At 39.4% G+C, this 24,507-nt stretch overlaps 1 protein-coding gene across 3 annotated transcripts; it reads left to right on the plus strand.

Moving 5' to 3' along the window:
* The first annotated feature begins 547 nt into the window (after positions 1–547).
* swt1 (SWT1 RNA endoribonuclease homolog) lies at positions 548–22,907 on the plus strand. 3 transcript variants are annotated; one of them, XM_029430185.1, is made up of 17 exons: positions 548–640; positions 1,591–1,660; positions 2,186–2,256; positions 2,394–3,465; positions 3,672–3,801; positions 4,016–4,117; positions 4,558–4,749; positions 5,778–5,871; positions 6,297–6,517; positions 7,363–7,499; positions 7,754–7,892; positions 10,276–10,415; positions 10,770–10,903; positions 11,196–11,342; positions 15,314–15,380; positions 15,533–15,600; positions 21,208–22,907. In XM_029430185.1, exons 2-17 carry the CDS (start codon positions 1,595–1,597, stop codon positions 21,314–21,316), a joined length of 2,889 nt encoding a protein of 962 aa, XP_029286045.1. In that variant the 5' UTR covers positions 548–640; positions 1,591–1,594; the 3' UTR covers positions 21,317–22,907. The 3 variants fall into 3 exon arrangements, with proteins under 3 accessions (XP_029286045.1, XP_029286044.1, XP_029286046.1); XM_029430184.1 differs by lacking the exon at positions 548–640 and adding an exon at positions 657–710; XM_029430186.1 differs by lacking the exon at positions 548–640 and adding an exon at positions 661–791.
* The last annotated feature ends 1,600 nt before the right edge of the window (positions 22,908–24,507 follow it).

Consider the following 24,507-nt stretch of genomic DNA (forward strand, 5'->3'; position numbering starts at 1 on the left):
GGTAAGAAGCTGCTCTGTAGTCTGGAGGTACGACAGCAGGCACCTCTTCTCCCCAATATAACTGATGCTCGGTAGATAAATCAATAATTATATTCCAGTAATATATATATATATATATAATTTTATACTTTTACTTTTGGTATTTTCATTTTTAATAATGCTAATACTTTTACCTTGTACCTTTACTTAAGCCAGGTTTTGAATGCAGGACTTTTTCGTGCAACAAAGTTCTTCTACACTGTAATCTTGCTACTTTTACTGAAGTAAAATATGTGAATACTTCTTCCACCACTGTCTGCTGCACAACCTTAAAACACTGTGGTGTAACCTTGGTGAAAAGAATGTGTTTGTGTGAAGCAGTCATGATAACATAGATACTGACTCCCGACTGACCTTGCACGAACGTACTCCCACAATATGAATGTATTTGTCTTTCTCTTTTGAGAACACACACACTGTATGTGCATGCTGTGCATCTCTTCTCCAACAGGACAACAACTGCTTTCATTTATCACAAAAACAAAATCCACTCCAGTCCAGCCTCTGGCGACAACGTAGCAAACAGAGGAAGAAATTGTCGTAGTAGAAGAAGAAAGAGGCGGAAGTGCAGCGGATGTTTTGGGAATCTGTTGGCGTTACAGTAAGTGATCTTACTGGGCTGTGAAATACACATTATTCCTACTGGAACAGCTTTATTCCACTCACATAATGTACGCGAGACAGTTAGCTAGCTTCTACGGTGGCGGTGTTGTTATTATTCATCAGCTAGCATCAGTTTAAACAAGCTAACGGTAACATGTAACTTTATATTGTGGTTGTGTGTCGTGTGTTGTGTATCTAACAATCAGCTCAACACTTTTTATTATATGGTTTTACATATGACATTACTTCAATATGGACTATTCTATAATTTAATATATAGTTATGTTTGTGTCATTACACAGTCCTCCCTGTGTTAGCCCCAGTTTGTTTTCATGTAGTAAACAACTGGGTTGTATCTTTGAATTCATGACTACATCGATTAAGTTACTTTAAAAATGCAGGTAGAATTGTAGACAGAGAGCCGCAACGATGAGTCGACTAATTCATTAGTCAGAAAATAATCCCCAGCAGATATTTAATTTATCATTATGTAATTGTTCATGCTAAAATGTCAGAAAATGCTGTTTTCAGCCTCTCAAATATGGACATGCTCTGCTTTAACCCAATATCTTTGAGTTAAAGACATTCAAAGACATCACTTTGAGAAACTGGGATGAACATTATTCAATATTTTATGACATTTTATAGGCCAAAATATGAATCTAGAAAATAATCGGCAGATTAATCAATAAGGAAAATAAGTGTTATTTGCGGCACTAGACAGAATATTTAATCATGTAATATTAAGGGATATTTCTATTTTATTTTCATACTCCCTCATTAAGAGAAGTTTAATTCTGTATTTGTTAGACATGTCTATAGCACATTGTCCTGTTAGTTTATGTTGAGAGCAAAAGAAGGTGTTCATTTATTGAAGATCAAAATGGATTGTTGTATAATCTTGTTGTATATTCACTAAAGACCTGCTTTTCAAAATTGCATTCATAGGAAAATGTCAAAAAAGTCCAAAAAGAGAAAGCGCAAGAAGTTTTCATCGTCAAGTGATGAAGATGAGAAGGTAAGAAGGCATTCAACAGTGTTTTGTTGCTAGGAGCAGACGATATGGATAAAATCCTCTCGTTTGAAACATGTCATATCATGATATCAATATATTGTGGTATAATATCACAAGTGGAAAATCAGTTGAGAAATTGTTAATGGGTAAAATTATTATCAATTATTCAGCCTTTTGTCTATAGAATGTCAGAAAATTGTGAAAAATACCAATCACAATTTCCGTACATAGATTAATATCGCTTGTTTTGTCCGACCAATAGTCGGTGTTTGGGATAAGAGATATTTGGAACCTGCAAACATTTGGCCTTTTTCAATTTCTAAAACTAACAAATTAATTAACTAAATTGTTGCACATTCATTTTCTGTTGAGTGAAATATTGACAAGTCAACTAATTGTTTTAAATTCACCCTATATACAGTATATATTGTCATATTAACCGCCCCTAATTGTTTCATTGATCTACTCCGTATTCACTGACAAGCTGTTCACAAGAGATTACTCTTTTTTGGTTTTCCATGTTTTCAGGCATCCAAGGAACAAGATGTCACCAAGAATTACAAAAGTGGCAAGAGGAAGCAAGATTCAAAAAGTCAGAGGTTAGATTAAGTATACTTGATTTATAGCATCAAATGAATGTTGATACTATGTAGCCTAGTTGAACACCATTCACTTGGTTGCTATGGTCATTAATTATCTCTGACATGTGACATTTCTTCTGTTCTTCTACATGTAGCTGTGCAGCAAAGCAGGAAAATTGTGCTTATTCTTCCGTTAAAGATGTTTCCCAAAGCCCCCGCCACATCAAAAGGCCTGTCTATAGACGGGCAGAAACACAAGCAGCAGACCAGAACCCTGTTAAAAAGGAAGAAGAAAGTACAAAAACAAAGCATGTCTATGTTTCATTCCATGGGGGAAAATGCTCTAGTAAAGCAAGAAATCACACTTCAGGAAAAGATCAAACTGTCAGTGGGAGTAAGACTGTGCAAAAGGAATGCTCAAAACACTCTTACAATGCAGGTACATCTCCTCAGAGGACAGAGAAGATATCTAAAGGCAGCTTGGATGAAAAGTTTTCCCAGAGGAGCCCATCCAAATTAAAAAAGCACCTAACGAGTCCCAGTTTGGTTTCTGCTGAACAGAAAGAACAGAGGAAGGATGTACTGAAGAGGACGTGCAGAGCCGAGAAACCCCCAAGGACGGGAAATTACAGCAACACTATCAAGACCACGGAACCCAGCAAGACCTCCCCAGTCTCCAAGGATTCTGCGTGGAAGAAGAGGAGTGAAGTCTTCAAGAAGATGTGCCAAAGGCATCAAGAAAACAAGGCCAAAAAGAGCACGTGTACAGAATCAAAAACTCCATCTGCCTCTACCACAAAGCATTCCTCCACTTCATCCAAGCACACTACCTCTGTGAGGAGCTCAAACGTGGTGAAGAATGTCACTTCTGTCGCAGAGAAGGTCACATCAGTGTCACATAAGTCATCAGTTGCTCAGCAACAACGCTTTGTCGCATCATTTGTGCCTTTTAATTTTAAGATACCAAAAAAGGCTCGACCAAGGCCAGTCGATAGCACCAGTGTGAATAACGATGCCGATTCTACAAACAGGAAACCTAAACATGAGACTGAGTGTTCAGACTCTGGGGCCTCAGGGAGCAACTCCAAGCAGCAAACTGTCCAACAAGCTCACAGCTGTTTGGATGTCACACCTAGTGTTTCATCTGAAGGACAAGATAAAAGGTCATCTTCGCCAGACCAACTCCCAACTACGTCTCATACTGTCACTGGCTCGTGGAATGACCAGGTAATAAAAAGCATCATTCATTTAATCTGAAGCAGTCAATGTTTGTTTTACATTAGTTGTTTTCTTTCACGAGAGAACGGATTCTATTGAAAGCAATTTGTCAGCTAGTTTATTAAAATGACATTAGAACTTTGTAGTTGCATTGGTTCAAAATGGCAGAGAGGATGTTTGCATTTTGTTTGTTTTTAAATTGTGTGTTTCTGTAGATACAAGTGGTTGAAGAGCTTTATCTTGCCCGCTCAGAGAAGAGATTGGAGGTGAATGTAATGCAAAGCTATGGGGAACTCACCTGTATGGATATAGACCCTCCAGAAGAGGGAGTTGCAGACACACACTGTGAGTTTTATTGTTTTATTGAGAGATGCTTGAAATGTTGTACACTCATCATAAGTGTAAAATATAACCTCTTTGTGGAATGACCACATGGAGGCACTGTCAGTTAAAAAGGAATTATGACACATAACCTTCACAGGCACTACACGTTCGCTGAAATTATTGTGTAAGATTTGATTTCTTTTAGTTAGTTGTTCACTTCTTGTTTTTTTTGCAGGTAAACAACCTCCTCATCAAGACCTAATCCTTGTTCTGGACACCAACATTCTCCTCAGTCACCTGGATTATGTGAAAAAGATCAGATCTCACGGCCTTGGAGGTGTTTAAAATGATTTCTCGTTGAACGATTTATGGTTATTTCACATGTTATTATACAATGATATAACATTATATACATTATAAAAGGTATGTTAGTTTTCACTAATAACTTAGAAGTTATTCCGCAGCTGCGCCTGAAGTATTATTACACATCATCAAGATGTCCTCACCCTATTTAAACACAAAACCTTTCCAATAGAAAGAAGCAATACATGCTCAACCCTCTTTGTATTATTATTGTATTTGCCCTTCCACGTACATTTCGTCATTGTAATTATTTGATTCATATTCTAGGAGGAGACCATGTTAACAAGCATCTGCTCATAAAATCACAAAATCAATACAGTGGAAAAGGACATAAAAAAAACTCCTCATGATGAAATGCACTTATGTTATGAAATATTGAATCATCACTACTTGCTTTCTCCCTACTTGTCTTAGCCCTGGGCTTCCCAATAGTCCTGATCCCCTGGGTGGTGCTTCAGGAGCTGGATTCCCTAAAAAGGGGGAGAGGCCTGACAGGTTCTGTTGCCCACCTTGCTACTCCGGCCATCTCGTACATTTACAACTCTTTGAAGAACCGTGAACCTCACCTCTTGGGGCAGTCTATGCAGCAGGCCACTCAGAGCAGTTGTGAGTGCTGATTTCAAGGAAAATAAGTGAATTTTCAGTGCGTTGAAAGTAGTACTGACTTATTACAACCAAGTATGGAACCTAAAAGTTAAGATTTGTGTTGCCTCCATAACCGGTCCATGAGCTCATGTCAGATTTCTACTGGGTGCTGTTATCTTAGACAAAAACATGGTGACTGAGCCATTGGTTACAAAAGAGCACACATACACGTTACAGAAGGCGCAGGCAAAACAATTAAGCACTTTGGTAAAAGCAACACAAAAGAACAATCTTTCTTTCAACACTCCGGTTGAATGTGATCTCTCCATGTGTGAGATCTGTTAGAGCTCATCATTGACTTTTAAATGATTACATAAAGATGAGTTTGCATTATTTACTTAATATATTTGTAAAGCCAGTATTTTGGTAGTCTTGGGCGGAAATGATGAACATAACTATTGGCTGAATAAAAGGTCTGCACTTATTACACTTCTCTACCTAAACTGTAAGTTGTTATTGTACACACACATACACACACAGCGACAGAGCTGCCATGCACCCCGCACCAACACTAGGTGGCACTATCACTACTCTGGTCCTCCAGAATTCCTCATCAGAGCATACATTGTAAAACATCTCAAGGACGGGGTCCACCCATGCATGAGGTAACCCACTTCTTAGCTGTATATAATAATGATCAGACATACATTTTTCAACAGTGGTACGAATATCCCTTCAAAAAGACATGTGATAAAGGAGATTCAGCAGAGATATTGTTTACTATTTCAAAGTATTTGAGAGCATTTAAGCATTTTGTTCATCTCTTGAAATCTCCATGTTGTGTTCTTCATCTTCGAATCTTCCCCCTTGTCTTTAAAAGAAAAGCTGCTCTCTTGTACACTGTGTTAACACGCCTACCGCAAGCTTTTTTGTGTCATGAAATAAACATTTGTCCTCATACAGACTGTCATGTTTGCCTTTGTCACACTTGTCTTTCTCTTTCTCTCTCTCTCTCTTCCTCTTTCTTTTTTAAACCTCTTTGTCCCCAGATGGTCTAAATGCTGAGAATAATGATGACAGGGTGCTGCAGTGCTGCCTGCAATACCAGAGTCTGTACCCAGAGTGTGCTCACATTCTATGCACGTGAGTTCCCCCTCCCCCCTACCATATACTGCTGCTGCTGCAGAGTCTCTGTCCTCTGCAATAATGCACATGCATGTGACTGTGAGTGGGTCCAGCCAGATAGTTCCAGTTGGGGTTAGAGAAAGAGAGAGGCAGACAGAGTAATTGGGCAAGAATAGATGTGCTGAGCAGGGAGAGTTTAGCTCAGGGATTTTTTTTGGCTTACATAGTGGGGTGGCCATTGTAATGATTCACCTTCTTTTTCCTTCTGACCTATTTCTCTGACTGCCACTATTTCCAGACACATGTTGCTAAATTAACAAACAAAAGTGGGCAGACATTCGATTAGGCTGCTGTAAAATATATGTGACTGAATGGTCTTAATGTTGTTTGTGCTGTTCTCTGCCATATAGAAACAAACATGGTGTCCCCTCTTTCTTCTTTAGTAATGATAAGAACCTATGCAGTAAGGCCCTCCTGAGCGGAGTGAAGGCCCTCTGCAAGAGTGACTTGGAGACAGAGGTTGGCTTTCACCCTCTGCAAAACATTAAGACTTCCATGCTGCCTCACATCAGCCCTCAGGTCTCATCACAAAGGCAGAGCCGGAGCTATGCACCAGTCCAGCCACACAGTCAAGAGAGGACAGGCCTTTCTGTGGAGGAGAAAGGTGAGACAGGGATTAATGTGCGCTTCTCGCAAAACAGGAATTACTTGCCATATTCCAAAATGATGTAATAGTTAACGGCACATGGAAGAGAGACTGGCAAACTGCCTGGTCCAGTATATAAGAAACATTTCTTAAGAAAGCCTACATACCTACGTATATTCCCAGCTAACACACCAGACACGCCTTTATGGGACGTAACACATTACCTTTACTTAAAATTAATGCTTTTTGATTTGAAAACTATTATGTATAGGGCCATGTCAAACTGGAATAAGTTACCACTACATTTAACTCATCATGTTAAAATCAACAGCCATTATTAAGAGAGGAATCAGTTTAGGCGTCATATGATACTCTGTATGTGAAGGTTGGTTATCTTGGTGCTGCCTAATAGGGAATTATTATTATGCACAATTAGCATTGACCCCAGGAAGAATAGTTGTTACTGCGGTAATAACTGATGGGGATAAAGCACATAACATCCATCCATGCACTTTCCATGTCTTCACACTTCTTCCAATTTTTCCACATGTTGTCTTTGCCTCCATCTGTGTTCAATTCGGGTGACATTTTAGCAGGTTTAACAAACACAAAATAAGATAGAGAGTAAAATGCTCACCTACACACACACACACACACACACACACACACACACACACACACACACACACACACACACACACACACTCAGTGGACAGTAATACTCTGGACGGTGCATTTGCAGGAAAACAGCTGTCATATTACCTGTGTGTGTGTTTGTCATTTGCTCCTGCTGCACACATATGCAAATGATGTGTTTATTTTGTGTGTCTACTCATTTACAATATGTATACAATTGATCACAGATATCAAGCGAGAGGATAAAGAGAAGACAAAATGGGACCCCAGCAGTGTTTCTGAACTAGAGGGCTGCCTGCGTGAGGTGCTGTCGGAGGTGTTAGAGGTGGAGATGAAGGCCGCTTACGAAGACCTCTGGCTAGAGGTAAAATTGTGTTTTGGAATTTCACTTTCTCTTTTTTCTAAATGCGTTAAAACATGGTTAACTAATGTCTGGTGATTAAAGCCGCGTATTTAGTTTACTCTTTGCATGAGTTTTGCACAAGTGTGGCATCTTAGATCAGATGTATGTGTTCTGGGTGGAAGATGATCACATCTCCTCGTGTGTGCTATACAGGAGTTTAGATTATTTTTCATATTGCCTGTTATTTAATGTGGGTTTGTTTCCGCTGTTAACAGATCATTTACATAAAACCACCCTGGAGTCTTTTAGATGTCATGCAATGTTTGAAAAAACACTGGATTGCTGTCTTTGGGCACATTGTCCCACGGAGGAAGCTGCAAACTGTTTTAAACCTCATCAACTTCTTCAACTCGGGTATGTAGGTGCAGAGGGGAAGCAACTATATATATATCTATATATATAGATATATATATATATCTATATATATATTCAGTGGTTTTCAACAGTCTTCTGATGAGCACATCGTTTTTAAATGGGTTTTTTTTTTCTTCCTATGAACAAAAACTGATTTTGTTTAATTATATTACGTTATATGTTTTTTTTGCTCTGAATATGGTTGCAACTATGACTGGTGCAATCCTCAAGGTTAACTGAACAATTTACTTTATATGAAAAATAATGAATACAAACAGATAATGCATAAAACATATAACAGTGGATCATGTGGCCAGGTAGATGTAGGTTACTATAAACACCTAAGCACCAAGTGTACAATTGTACAATAACTTGAGAAATGTAACTACATTAACATGGAAAGTGTTGTGAAAAGTAATATGTAACTCAGTGAAAACATGGATGATCTATTCCACCTTGTTCAGATGGATAAATCAACTGTGGATTGTTAATATGGCATTCATTATGTGCAGCACATCGACTCAAATTGTGTTAACATTGGGGTTTTTTAGCATATCTTTGGGAAGGCTTGATAACGTTATACACTGTGGATGGAAACATTTGATGGCAGCTCATTTTAATCTTCACCTGAATGAAAACAAAAAACAATAATAAACTTGAGATACTACGTAAGATACAAGAGCATAAAATGTCACATCTGTGAAAACAACCAGGCCGAACTCCCAGAGGTCTCTAAATGCAAAGATATTATTTGTTCCACTATAACGGTTTAAAGACTGTAAGTTGAGCATTGTCTTTTCTTTCTTTAATATATTTTATATATATATATATATATATATATATATATTTTACATATTTTTCTCCGGACAGAGTTGAGATACTGAGTCATCCCCCAGATAAAACCCTTACTCCTCTGGAGCATGACGTGGTCTGCCCTGCACTGCGCTAGAGCCCTACAGAACTACATGCAGAATCAGGTCATCTGCTAAAACAGGGCACTCAAATGTGTGTCAAAAAGATGCTGAGTTGTCCACCGCTGCACTTCTGGTTATGGATCTCATTACTGGATCTAATTACATTACGTTTTGTGTGTGTGTGTGTGTGTGTGTGTGTGTGTGTGTGTGTGTGTGTGTGTGTGTGTGTGTGTGTGTGTGTGTGTGTGTGTGTGTGTGTGTGTGTGTGTGTGTGTGTGTGTGTGTGTGTGTGTGTGTGTGTGTGTGTGTGTGTGTGTGTGTGTGTGTGTGTGTGTGTTGACTGCCACAACGGTGGCACAATAATGTTTAATCCTTCCAAGAATGGTAATAGCTAAAACAATGGAGTTGTGCCCTTGCTCTGTGTATCCTTGGTACACTAACATGATTCTGGAGTTCTTGGTACCACGCAGCTTGGCTCTGTGCCAGGACTTTAAGAGTAGGGCGAGGAGGAGGAGGAGGAGGAGGAGGAGGAGGAGGAGAAATAAACTGTATGTGAGGCTAAGAACAAATCTAGGAGTGGAAAAGTACTGCATGCAAGGTTTTTTTCTGTTCTCCCTTAAGCAGGCTGGGAGTGTGTGCGTAGTGAGTTGTAGCAGAGGACAGATAGTTTACAGCCTCCTAAAATGTGACAAAGGTTTAAGGCTAGAGTTAGATTTGCTTAAATGTAAGATAGGTCAGTGCTAGAGAATGGTGTCACCTGTCATTGGGCCCAGTAGATTCATGACGACGCAGCCTGATGCCACTACAGTTCCACTACACTAAGGGATGGGTCAACTGGGTTTAGTAAAGTTATGTGTCTGTTCTGTCCTTTAAAGTATTCAGTATAGCAAAAGTCTCAAAAGAGAGTTGGACACAAGACACGTACACACATGCTCACAGTCGGTCTGAGCTAGAGCTGAAACAATTAGTCGTCTAATAATAGATCAATTGTTTAATGAGACATTTGTGATGCAGAAATGTCAAAACATGTTGTTTTCAGCCTCTCAGTTCTGGAGAGTTCCTGCTTTTCTGTTTCATATGATGTTACAGTGAATATCTTTGGGTTTTGGACTGACAAAACAAGACTTTTAAAGACATCACCGTGGACTTTGAGAAACTGGGATGGACATTTTTCACTCTTTTCTTCATCAATGAATCAAGTAATCGGCAGATTAAGCGTGTGTTAGTCATGTGTTAGTCACAGCCCTTGTCTGAGCTGACTTGTTTTGTTTTTGGTCACGGTGTCTCACCGCCGGGCTCTTTTGTTTTCCATCTTTATATTCATAAAGGTTCTTCTCACAAGGTCACACATCCTCTTCACTTTTGCCTAGATGTGCCAAAACAAAAAACTGCCAACAGAGAATGTATGTCTACCTTTATTTGCATCTCCTGGCACACATGTGATGTCTGTCTATCATCTGTTCACTCAGGTAGAACAGCGAACTGTAGCGCTACCTCAGAAGCCCTGCAAGAAGCAAAGGGGCTCGTGGAAGCGTTTGGGAAAAGTTCAAGACGTGTTCCCAGTGCCATCTCCATAATGGACAACATTTACAATAAGCTACAACCGCAGGTGAGCTAGGAGCACATTTGAAGTGCACTTGATGTAATCACAGCTCAAACACATTCCACTTCTGATCTGTTCAGAAAGTGAACTCCTTTTTCTACCACTGCACTCTCAGAACTGTGTTTTTGTTTTACATTGTGGTGTTTTGGAAGCACAGCAATACTCAAAGATATTAAACACATCTTATTGTGTTTGTAACCAGAGAGCACTCTGGGGAAATCTATTCTCTTTGAAAGAGTTGGTAATGATTACTTTTACTCTAATTACCCAGACAGCAGGATGCATTTCCATTAATTATACACAACAGTTTTTATTGTACACTGTTGGATTTTTATATCTTCATCATCCGTGTGTGTGCAGTGGGAAACTCCTGCCTGTGATGTTGTCATGAATGATGATGATGATGAAGACAAACAACCCATGCCTGCTCAGGTCTCTCACCAGGAAGTGTGGGCCCTGTTTGAGAACATCTGGTCGTATGTGTGTCAGATGAGGTGGGTGTACCAGGGATTTAGGATGATTATACTGCAGAGAACATTTGAGGATTATTTGTTTTTGCAGATTTTCTTGAGAAAAAAAAATGCCTTGATTTCTTTGAAGTAGCAAAGCACTTTTTTTATTGCAACACGTCTGCTAATCTAATAAAAAATGGAGAGGAAATAGGAGGGGGGGGTACAATTTGCAGGAACAACAACAGCACTTTGGAGGTTGTTTATTTTGATATATATCGTGTTTATTATCCCATTCCTCTGGCCCCTGAGGTCATTTGTTTCCGTCATGTTTCAGCTTGGAAGTGTTCAAAGCGGTGGGCTTTGACCCTCACACGATGCAGAGCGTTCAGCCGGTGGGAGGTCCTCCGCCACCGCGGGACGCCGTGGTCTGTTTGCACAATCTGTCCTCCGTGGTCTCACAGCTGCTCCAAATCTTCAGCAGGTATCTCAGCCCACTCAAATCACTGCTGTCAGTCATACAACTAGACATTCTGCTTCTCTGCCTGTGAGCCACTATATTAATATTCAGTCTACTCACTTTGGTCATTTGAGTTATTAGAAAATAATCTGTTATTACAAAATGTAAATGGCATAATATCTTATTACTACGTATACAAAATTACAATTAGATTTGCCCTAGCTCTATTCATATGCAAAATGCGATACAGGCCTAATCCTTGGTGGGTTTAAGAGCCGGGAGTCTTGAGCTGGAGAATAAATTGTAGTCTTAAAAGAAGTTTCTGAGCAGGAATTCATGTGGCACCTCTGACTGCCTCTGCTGCAACAACCTCCATAACTATTGTGTCGATCTCTTTTCATCGTCCCCATTGGACCATCTTCCCTCTGACTGAACTTTCCTCATGCCTTCACACGTGTGTTTCCCCCTCTAAGAAAGCCCTTTAAACTGTCCTTCACCTGTCCTTAACCAGCCTGCGCCTTCTTCTGTGTGTGTGTGTGTGTGTGTGTGTGTGTGTGTGTGTGTGCGTGTGCGTGTGTGTGTGTGGGTAGGTATCCTCTCAGCTCTCAGGCTCTATTTGGCATGTAGTGTTAGTAGTGTTAATCTGCTTGACCTTGTAGCTTTGCCTTATCACCTTTCCCATGACGCAAAAGACAGCGCTACACTGCAGCACTGTTTAGTTTCTCACAGTGTCTTCAAGAAGAAAATTGCTAACTGTTATCGCAGAGATGTCTTCACCTCCTGTAGGCTCTGCCAGTGTATACTTGGGCCTGCAGTGGCATCTGAATATATTTGTACTTGCTTACATTTCACACACATTTAAACACATCATCCAGCAGTCACACTGGTAATCACAAAGGGGCAAGAATCTGAGTGTATCTTTGGTTGAGTGCAATGAGGAATGTCCACTCTAAAGAATTGAAGCCATTGTAAGACGACATTATTGGTTTTGTGCTCTTTTTCTATCTTCTTTGACAATATCAGGATATGTTTCTCAAGCTGACTTCAGTTGCTTGCGGTCAACTTGTTTCCCGTTAAGTTGCTGTCATGACAGAGCTCTTCCTATTAGTATAACTACTTTAGAAAGATGGCTCGACTGAGAGAATATTAGGTCACCCAAGCCTTCACAATGTGTCCTATTTCTTATTATTCACTCTCTTTTGCACACACAGGGCAGGGCACCATAAACTCCTCACATCCAAAGGGCAAAGTGTCTGTGGTTCCCTCTGTGTCATCCAGGTGTCACTTTGGATTCCTTCTCTGTCGGTCTACAAATCACTCTAGAAGACTTTTCCTTTACTTTGACACTTTTAAGGAAGTTTCACTCATTTAGTTTAGGCCGTGCATAACAAGACAGATGTCAGCTCATCGATCATCTCTGCACTTGCCACCCACTTCAGTTAAATGGCTGTAGCTTTATATCTTGTGTTATGTGTCTGCTGTGCTTTGTTTTGTTATCTTTGTGCTCCCCTCCGAATATGCGACATATTGCTTCACACAGGAAACGTCTTATAGTGAAGAACCTGAACAACCAATTAAGAATCGTGATAAGATTTTATACATCAAGACAAGGGTGTTTTTAAATATTGATCTCTGGTGACGTGAGAAGGAAAGAAAATGATGGTCTGTTGCTGTGTGGCTATAAAACAGACAAATCCGCCGTCTCCGATCATAACCCACTAAACTCCTAAGTGTGTGTCCCAAGTTCACTTTATTACCACTCCAGGCCTCTACAGCTCCCCTGTTTGTTGTGATTGCCAGTATATGAGAAATGTAGTGGTATGTTATTACCAGATTGTTCTCTTATCTGGAAGGTGTATATTTTGATTTCATGGCATGTACTTGCTATGTGTGTTAGGGTGTTTATCTTCTTTATTATTTCCTGTAGATGATGTCATGTTACAGACAGTACACAGCGGTATCTGTAGGTCTTTGTCGTGCGATGTTAAGGGAATATTTCACCCACCAAATGGCTGTTTGTATCTCAATTACTCGCACTGTGACGTGTTTCCTTGAATTCTTGAAGAAAGCTTTGTCTCGCATGCCTCCACCGTGAACAAAGAATTAAAAAACTGAGAAAATTCTTGATGAATTGAAGTAAATGTTTAACAACAGCAAAACTATATCCAAAACATACATTTACAAACTCGTGCAGTACAATCCAAGTCTCATTTATCCGGTCGTGTGCTCACTATCTCCCAAACACATGCTTTTATGCTGAAACCTTACTGTTTAATACACTTTCGCATACAGTAACAGCAACAGTCTCCCGCTACTCTTTATGTGGAACTAGTGTGCAGACTTTGTTGTTCTGACACTAAGATCCTAAGCGCACAATCAGGACCTAAATCTGGTGACAGATGTTAACTCTGCTCAAAAACAAGCTGTGGGTTTGCTTTTAAGTGTTGTTGTTTGGGGTCTTGTATTGTAGTTTTATGTGAAAGTTGTCGATGGATTTCCCCTTCCGTTGGTGTGAAGCACATTGAGTTGATTTATGTAGTAATATAGGCTGGTGATGACCTTCCAAATACAACACCTGATGGTTGTGAGTTCAATACCAGGCTGCCACCATTGTGCCCCTGAGCAAGGCACTTAAAGCTGAGTTGCTCCAGGGAGACTGTAGATAGTCGCTCTGGATAAGAGCGTCTGCTAAATCAGCGGTCCCCAATCTTTTTTATGCCACGGACCGGTTTCATGTAAAACAATATGGGGGGGAATAATAAATATGACGAAATAAAATGATACGGCCGGCATAAAAACAAATATAAAGTGCATAAAAAAACTCACCATTACGCTGAATTAGTGGGAGCCCTGAGCTTGTGTCTCTGCAACGAGCCGGTCCAGTATAGGGGTATAAACTCTTCACCAATGGTAATAGTAATAGTTGCTTGTGGGCATCATTTCTTGAAGTAAAGTATCACGTGACTGACGAGCGTCTTGAAATGTGTCAAGAGGCACAGACGCACAGACAGATGTATCCGGTGATTTTTTAAATAAAACCTGTACCGGTCCGCGGGGACCGTTGGGGACCACTGTGCTAAATGACCTGTAATGTATGCAACACAAATACATTTGACTCACCTAAGTGTTCGTCTGCAGGAAAACAATAATGAATATATCTGTTCATTAACCTCAGAGCATGAATATTATAAATAAATAACAGTAATTATGTTTACACATGCACAATATACAAATGGCAGTTGTGCCACATTTCTTGCAATAACTGAATGTTTTAGAAAATACTTTGTAGTACGACGCTATCTGCAGGTCTTTGTGTATACTTCATGTGTTTGCATCTTCGCACTTGTGCGCTTATATATATGCTCATGCTCATGTGTATGAGTGTGTTGGGCTGCTCAAGTACAGTTGCCTAGGAGACCGGCAGACACTCATTTTCACACGTTTGAGCAGAGCTATGTCTCATTCTTTACATTCTTCACTCATTTTTCTCATTCTGTGGACACTAGATATGTATAATGTAGGTCTCTGCTCAAATCACCATTTTCTATTCCTCATTCTTCCCTCCTTACATTCATCATTACTTATGTTTAATAACTATTATCTACCAAAGCATTCTAGGTCGCCGTCTATAATGCAGTTGTAGACAGATGGATGAGAAAAGTGCTGGCTATTCATTCTGTTGGCTGCTCTCACTGTGTTCAGACTAAATGTGTGCCAAAAGATTGTATATAAACTAAAAAAGAGAATTATGTATATGTGCTTTATGATTGTCTTGACTTCAAAGGTCTCTTAAGAAATGCTTGAATCTATATGAAAGGGCAGAAGACGTGTAAAGAATTCTTACTGCACATAATTAATGCACTCTCTTACCGTGGTGAAAACAAAAAGGTTGTTTAGTTCACAAAATAAATAAAAATGCTGCATGAGTCAAATATCACAACTTTTCAAGCTCCACTTGGAAATCTCTAAAATATGTGTGTTTCTGTTCATCCCAGTGTCTTGTCCTCAGCTCCTGGTTTAGAGCAAGTCCAGACGCTGCTCGACATCATCCACTCTAATAAGGTTGGTGGCATTTCACAGTTATTGGTTTATAATTAGATTGCGGCCATTAATTAAAGTCGTTCGACCTTTTTCCGCCGCAGTGGTCTCTGTCATGTTGAGCTCACTTCAACCTGTTCATCGTATGTGGCTCAGTTTATATCATTGTGTTTCAGATTGTTGATGTGGATTCCAGATTGACAGCTAAAGACCTTCTTGATTGTTTCTCACAACAGGACTACAGGTAGGAGGACACACACACACACACACACACACACATTAAATATATATATACACTTATATACACTGTCTAGTATCCCTATCCATTATACATTCCTCACACAGTAAATTATTAATACAAATCTCAGCTATAGAATATTTTAAATGTTAAGGGAAATCTATATTGTGCTTTTTGCGTGTTGTATTATGTCCACATTTTGTTAACGATAATAATCGAACCTTTGCTAAAAGATTACTGATAAGTTTAGTTAATATTTTATTATCACAATTAATTAATAACTTATAGGTTTAAAGTCTGGAGGAGATTCTCCATAACTATCTGGTTTCAAAATAAAGAAAGGAGATCATAGTTTGGTACGTAGATCTTTGATGATTCGTATGTGAGAATGAGTCGACACCTTGATTCCATTGTCTTGTCCCGCGATTCCACTTTAGTTCAACGGTCAATTAAATCCGCAGCGATATTTTCTATATGTATTGGTATTGTATGTACTGGTTATTGTTTAACCGTTCATCACTGTTCTTCGCGTCTGTTTGTTGTTCTCTTTGTCTCTGGCCTTCGCGAACATGCTTAATTTGATTGCGCTTCTAATTACTGACAAATGCGGCAGATCTCTCAAATCCTTCACAAATATAAACTTATACCTGCTTCAAGTTTATGTTCTCGCTTCCATCCGCTTTGGAGGTTAAGCGCAATAAAACAAGTCAAATACGTCCAGCACCGCCTTGACTTGAGATGTGAGTTTAATGTAGGCGTATAAACAACTTTCTTCCGACCTGATACAGAAAGTTTGATTGCAAAACAAACGTTCTCAAGTTCTCCCAATTCGTCTGTGTTGAAACATGCCCGGACATGTACGTGTGTTGTTTCTACAGCTTCGTCACAGTAGCACTTCTCAAACATATCCCCAGCAGAGCTCCGCCATCCGCTGTGGCCATGTCAACAATTCCAAACAATTGTTGCGCTCGACAACATATTTCGAAGGAATGCTTAAAATATCTTTGTACTTTTGTCCTCTAATAGGAACAGCACATTTGATATGACTGTGAGGCCTCTACTCAGTTGCCTGGATCACAAATGAGTTGTTTTGTTAGCTGTTAAAATATAATCACACGTACAGTGTCTTGTAGAGTCCAGGATTTATCTGTTGCATAGACAAGATTTAATGCTGGTTCTGCACTAAGTTTTTTCCTTTTCAAGTGGCTGTGTGAACTATAAATAAATGTTTAGTGACCAGTAGACTGTATTTAAACCATGGAGATTAAACAGTTTATGGACTGCTGCTGAACAGACTCCCATAAACTCATAAAGTGACAGAACGTGTTGACTAAGCGGAGCCAGGATCACAGCTGAAGTGACTTACTGTATTGTACTGTACTACATTTCATTATTTTAAAGTAGTAAATTATAAGTATCTTTTGGAAGGAGGTATCTGTATGCAGCTTTAGATAAAGAAGAGCTGCCGGAAAGGCTGAATTTAGGACAACAAAGTGACCTCTCTTCTCTCACTCGCTCGTGTGACACAGGCTTTACTTTTACGCCTTCTCTAAGATTATCTCGCCTGTTTTAAGACTAAATAATAACGCATACAAATACAGAGTTATTCTACTTAGCCTGCTTATACTTGGGAGCGTTCTTCTGCGTGTCACTCATAATGTGACATGGTTTAACATAAACTGCAGTTGATGTTTTTTGGATTTGTTAACAGCTGAGTCACAAATGCTCACTCACAACTCCATGTTTTTATATTTAAACGTTAGAGATTATATAATGGTAATACAAATGTTGTAGTGCTTAAAGGATCAGTTGATTGTCGGTTATCGGTCGCCAACAATTTTAACAATTACCGTGCAAAAGCATAAAACAAATGCTGACTCCAGCTTCTTGGATGTAAGCATTTGTCATCACATTTTAATATATTTTTGCTTTAGAATCTTGGTTGAAAGTAACACAATTTATTGACATTTTATCGACTTAGCAAATAAATTATTATTATAAACAAATTGACAGATTAATTTATAATAAAAGAAATGATAGTTAGTCGCAGCTCTTAATATTTGCCTACATTGCATTTCTTTGTAAAGAAACTACATTTTATTTCATAACCGCAGTCCCTGAAAAATCCGTAACAGCTTGCACACGTACATTGATGAACAGAATCAGTCAATCCTGGCGCTCCAGGTCCATCATGACAGACTTGTGAAGATAAATTGTTAATGCATTTATGACTCATATCTGGTTGATCCGGCAGCTTCCATGGAAACAAACCACAGCTCTATGTTTTCAACAGATTATCTGTTTTCCGGCCATTATGTGTCATCTCTTAATGCCGCCGCCTGACTGTTTCTGATGATCTCATAACCCCATAAAAGATATTGACTTATAGTATAAGTGATTTTATAGCTTCTCTTGAAAGAGATATCTGAATTAATACTGTGGTTGTTATATTGATAATGATTCATGTAGTATCATTACCAACAAGTTTGATCATCAGCTACCTAAAACTAATATTTTGCTGCATCTGAAAGAGTTTCTTGCTTGGAATAGTGATGCGAACCCGTGATGAAACCAAAGGTTTATGCCGTATTAAAGACAACATCTGCTGCGTCACTTCATGGAACAGCTTTGCGGGCACTTACCAGTCACGTCATTCCAGCTTCTGTAACAACTGACAGATATAGTTATAAACTGAATGTGCTTTGATTGTAAATATTTTATCTGGCACATTTACTGTGATGTGATGTGATGTAGGCCTTTACTTAGCGGACGCATTAGCTGTGGTGTTAAATATTTCATTTCGGTGCTCAGTGTGGCGGTATGATGTCATGGGTTATATAAAGCCTTCGGGAGGCCTTTCACAGGAGCACGTTCGGTCACCGGCGGGCAGCTTTCAGTTCAAGTGGGCCTCAACCGCAGATCAGATTTTTTAGAAATGTCTCCAATATTTGTTCTGCGTTGTCTATCATTCTCGAAAACAAACACCTGTTATAATAAAAAAACAAATGAAGACGTATCCCCCTACATGTATTTATAAAACTACTGGCATAGAGCAGTTTTTAGCTGTTATCTTGCTACTGCATTTGAAGTACGTATGCATTCAGTAAGGAGAGCATTCATGTGTTTTGCAGGAAGGATATAGTATATGATACACTCTCATAAATGATTTGCAACCCGGTTGGGAGAGACATGCATGCACTTGTGTTTACATAAGCCCTCTTCTGAATGCCATCTCAATTGTACTGTTTTTTTTTCTTTTTAAGAGAGTGGGTGGGAACGGAACAAAACAAATGTGCTCAGTTTGCCTTCTGCTAGAATACATTCAGGTCCAAGAAATGTTTGAGTATATGCAGCTTTGAATCTATTTGATGTTTGCTGTGCATGTGTGGTGCTGGTTTGTGGAGTTAATTGTGATTTGTGTGGTTCTTTTTCATGTTTGGATTTAACATCAGGGTTGATGCCAGATGTGTTTTAACAATGCTGCTGCGCTGTCTGTTATCACAGCTGATAGGTGAGAACAAATACCTCAGTGGTTAGGTATCAGTGCTCTCTTACGTTGTATGTGTGTGAAGTCGAGCTTGCGTGTTACCATCCGTGTTTAACTTGCATATCAACTTTTACATAATTCATTGACTCGGACAGCCGACCCTAAGCGCCAGCTTCTTATCCGTAGCGGTCACTGCTTTCAGCATTGTCTCACATCGTAATATTCACACATTAGTCTTATGACAAACGGACTGACCATGGGGGATCACTGTATTGATGTTTCATAAAACTAACCAACCTATAGAGCAGCACACAGTTGATATTAGGAAAGCCTAAAGCTTACATTAAGTACATGTTCTGTAACTTCTTTGTGTTTAATGAGACGGGTCATTCACTCTAAGTTGTTTTTTTGAACAATTAAATAAATAAAGACATATTTAAACTGTTCTTTCATCCTCTTCTCCATAATATTACTGAAGTATAATACTTTTTCCTGGTTTACTAATGGGACTGCACCAATTCTTGCACAAAGTCTTTATAGGTCAAAGATTATATTAGCAAACCCAGTGGCACCTTGTTATCATTAACGTTCCTTCACCAGCCCTCCTGTGAGCTGTGAGTCACACTCGTAAGGGTCAAATGGGAAACATTTTTATAAAGGGTGTTGATATTGAACAGTAGCGTGTGGAGACCGAGAGTTGGTCACCAACGTGTCCGTAGCAGCATTACACGATTGGCCGCGGGAGAACAGTGATCAGTTGCATCATCTCAATGCATCGTGTGCAAATCGTTACCGTCTCCCTGGGATATCCATTAATGACCTGTCAAACACATATACGCTGTTATGTAACGCGCAGAAGCAGCGCAGCGCTCCCTCTTTGTGTATACGTTGTGGATGTGGGTCAGTGACTTTGTGCACAATTCATGTGCGTCACTGACTTTATGTGTGACTGCGTTCACAGATCCTCTCTTCGAGAGCTCGATGCTCTTTGACGTGTTGACTTTTGAATCTGTAGCAAAGTAAACACACTGACGTGAAGCCTTTCACTCAGTAATAATGTCCATGGATCATGCTGGAATGTAAAACCAGATTATATTCTGAGAAGCCGAATCCCAGAAACAAGTGAAGAGGAGTTAACCTCACGTTGAAAACACACAGCTGCACTCTTGGATGAGGAAGGGGAACTGGACGGACGTACGTAGGGGGGAAACAGGGGGCGTCAACAGCTGGCAAATACTGCTCTTTCGTTCCTCCTTCTCTCCTCCCCGCAGTTACATAATGTTCCAATGGAAACAAAGCCGAGGAGGAAACAAACAAGCAACAAGCTCCCTCAGTGTCTTCACTGCTAGGCAGCCGTTGCCAAGGCTCTCGCAGCCAATTTGTGTTTGTGTTTGTGCTCACGGTGAAGACTGCTTGTGTGATTGTGCATTTGCAACTGCATGCATGTATGTGGCTGTTGTAACCAGAAAAATGTAATTCAACTGGAGAAAAGTGTGCGTAAATAGCTTGTCATTGAGTCCCAGGGTCTCTGGAAGCTGCAGCCTACACAGAAGCTCTTTTGTCTGTTATGGACATTCTGTGCTGAACACGATCAGCACATGGAAAGTTCACCCATCAAGATGTCTGTGTGGAGTCATCCAGGTTCACCCTCACAGTACGAAGTGAAGTTTTTCTCCACTGGACAACGTAATGTGACGTAAAGAAACGTTTTGCTTGCCAAGAAGGAACCCATTCATTTTTGGAGGGGAAGCAAATCCCGGGGCAGACACCCGCATCATTTTTCACTTAAGGAAACAGCCTTGGCGGAGGTCTGCGCTCTCCGAGTGCCCTTCTAGTTGATTAGGAGTTTAACACTTAAAAACTCAGTCGGTAACATTTACAAACAATCCCACAACTGTCACAAGATTTAGATTCAAATATTGCTTAATGCAGATTGGGGCATGAAAGCAGCTTTTTCTACCCACTTTTTAAATCGACCGCAGCAAAAGACACAAATACAGACCTCCAACTATGGCAGTGTTCCTGTAGGTATACAGGAACATGTTAACAAGATGATTGAGAAAATAGCTTTTTAAGGCTGTCTATTTGTCTTTGTATCTAATGTATCTCTTTACTTGTGTTCCCAGGGAGAAGCTGGGAGTCGGAGGGAACCAGTTAATGGGGCTAAAAGAGGCCTTGGATCGTTGTGTCGGGATCACAGGTCAACACATCACCTTCACCACGTCACCTCCCTGATTGGATCAGAATCAGAGCGTCTGCTAAACAGATGCGCTGTATAAACTAATATCCTTTACTTGAAGTAAAAACATTTGAAGGGGTGTCTGCTCATCGTCTGCCTCTGGCAACTGGATCTGTTTACCTTTTTTAATTTCCATTCATGTACAGAATGTTTCTTGTGACATACATATTCTGTTTCCCTGAATGAATGGATGTCTACAGATGTTCTCCATCATTCTAAAGAGAAATACATTTGTATTTTCTGTATCTGACAGTATTCAGTTTAATTGCATCAAGAATTGCTTTCAAAGTCCTCCAATATTCCTTCAGCTACACCTAGTTTTCATATCTCCTGCCAAATCACAGTTGAGCAGCGATTTCTGTTGTGATCTTTTTATGTTTTAGTTCAGTAAATCTATAAACATAAATGCAAAAGTCAAAATCAAAAGTGATTAGTTACATCACAGAGCTGGCTTTCATTATTATTATTATTATTATTATTATTATTATTATTATTATTATTATTATTATTATTATTATTATAATATATCAAACATTTATATTTGCTTGCAGTTTGTAACATGGGGTGCAAACATAGAATTGTTATATTTTTTGGACCGTATGAATGTGCAATGATGCAACGATTTCTGAAGCTCTAGCTTTACCCCTCGGCCACTGTGACAAATGTCAGACAGCTTCTTTTTTTTTCTTTCTTTTAAATAACTTAACTATTTTTTAATATCTGTTACTATTTTTGAACTCAGACACTATTAAACAGTTGGTTTCTATTATTTATGATTGTTCAACTCCAACCAAAGCTTCTTACTTCCACTGGTCTTAAAGGAATAGTACTACATTCTGGTAAATATGCTTGTTCACGTTCTTGCTGAGAGTTGGAGAGGAACGATGCCAGCCTCATTAAGTATTAAGATAGATTAGCTTAGTTTAGTTTAGCATGAAGACTGGAAGCAGGGGGAAACATCAAACGTGTGTTTAATCCGCAAAGAAAATTGTAAAAATGAGCTGTTTCCACCTTCCTGTCTTTTAATTAGAGACATAAAGAAGCATCGATCCTCTCGTCTAACTCTCAGCAAGAAAGTGAATAAGCATATTTTTAAGAGTCTAAGAAGGGAACAATTGTTCAGGCCTTTTTTAAAACAATGATATATATTGTTTTCAAAGATGTACGGCGTTCTTTCTGTTTTACTTTATAAAATACTCAACCATACTTTAGACTTTACACAACTAACTGCACATATAGCTTAGAGTATAAAACAAAGCAATAACACCTGATGGAGAGGGAGGTTTGACACTTTCTGTAATCATGATTCTTGAAGGCCAACAGATTGGACTGTCCAAGTGTCCCAGTGAGAAGCTGAAACCAGGTGGCTGTTTATTTATTTTTTAATATAGCTGCATAATCATAAATGATAAGGACCAAGACTTTAATAGTCTAATTTGAAAACCAGTGAGTTTTCAGCTTTTGAAAGTTTTGGTTGATTTTTTTAAGTAGAAATGTAAATAGTTTGAGAACAGAAAATATATTTTATGTAAAAGAGTTAAATGTTTACAAGAAATTAAATGTTTTGAAGCTTTGTCTTTTTTCTTATATGCATCTTTTGCCTCCATTAATCTTTGAATAGAAGTGATTTCCAAATGAATTTAGTGAATCAATTTAATCTTGTAGAACTGCTTTCCTTGTACTTCCTGCAGTTTTTCGGAGAAACTGTGTCGTACAGTATGTGTGTTGTATTGTGACAGCCTGAGTGTGAGCTCATGTGGTCGTGTGTGTGTGTGTGGTGACTAAAGGGATTAGAGTGCAGGTGTCTGAGATTACACCCACTACTGCTGCTGACACACACACACACACACACACAGGCTAAAGCATCAGACGTCACGCAGGTGAAGGGAGGACAGGGGAGAGGACAGGTAACGAGGGCCAATGATGAAGTCAGTGAACTGCCTGTCTTGTTAAATCATTGCAGAGTTAGACGCTACGCAGACGCAGCTATTGAACATTTTGTTCAGTTGTAATGTTGGACTCCGACCTTGACTTTCCTGCATCATAAATTTTTCAACTGTCCTAAAAAAAAACACAATCATTTATAAAAGTGTGCGTTGAATTTTCAATATCCTTTTACTTCATTTAGAAATTTAAACCACGTTCATGCCAGAGCAGTCTGTGCCAAGGGAACTTGTAATCTGAAAGCTCACCTTGAGTCAAGGCGAGCCTTTCTCTCTTTAGATACTGTACAATCAAGTAATGTGAAAATAGCTTTTATTTTAGATTGATGTGATATAAATGTGCCTTTATTTCCACAAAGGAACAACCACCAGTTTTATCTCCACTTAGTTTTCTTTTTTTTGACGTCCTTTTTATGGAGGGTATTTAGTTTTTGCCGGTTGTAAATTGTGACTGTGTAAACAGGAAGATCCAAAATGACTTAATATGTTAATACTAGATTTGCAAATCTAATACTGGTTTTTACAATAGATTATATAGATTGCTTTTGTTAATTTGCCACTTCTTTGGTTCAGTCTGTTACATAAATCCTAGAGGAAGCCAGCAAAACTTGTTCCCAATTAACGGTGGAAGGGGGGGTGGCTGGACGGTAGCCTACATTGTTTTTTGTCTCGCCACATCCACAGACTCATCAGTGTCCAAGTATTAAATCCCTGCTTCCTGTAGCACATGGCTCATCTGCTGCCTCTCTCCCCCCCCCCCCCATGACTGTCAGGTGTGTCAGCACAGATTAACAGAGGCTAATTTGTGAAAGAGTGCAGGGCAAGGATTTAATAAACTGTCAGTCAGTGATGTCTGAGGTGATGCAGATGCTGGTCCTTCTCAGCACTCCCACAGCCCACAGTGACGTCGTTGTCCCTTCCTGCTGAGGTCCGTTAGCCGGCTTAGTATAATCGCTCCTAAAAGACACTTAGAGGAGCAGAAAAATAACGTGGCTTAGTGTGGTAGTCCCTGAGGAAGAGGGTGGGACTGAAAGCTTAGACAGCTACTTAGGCTACAGTAAGAGCAGAACATGGGGAGACGAGGTGGTAGTAAAGTCTAAATTTAGGGTCAGCAAATCAGCTGTTGGTACTTAGGCTTGACGCACCTGGTTCAGCTGCTGATCTACGACTTAAATATGCTGAAGCCTAAAATACAACCACCACCAGACATCCTTTTCAATATTTTACTTCTTAAAGTGCCCTCC

This window comes from Cottoperca gobio, chromosome 4 (assembly GCF_900634415.1).
Source record: "Cottoperca gobio chromosome 4, fCotGob3.1, whole genome shotgun sequence".
In the NCBI taxonomy this organism is placed as follows: Eukaryota; Metazoa; Chordata; class Actinopteri; order Perciformes; family Bovichtidae; genus Cottoperca; species Cottoperca gobio.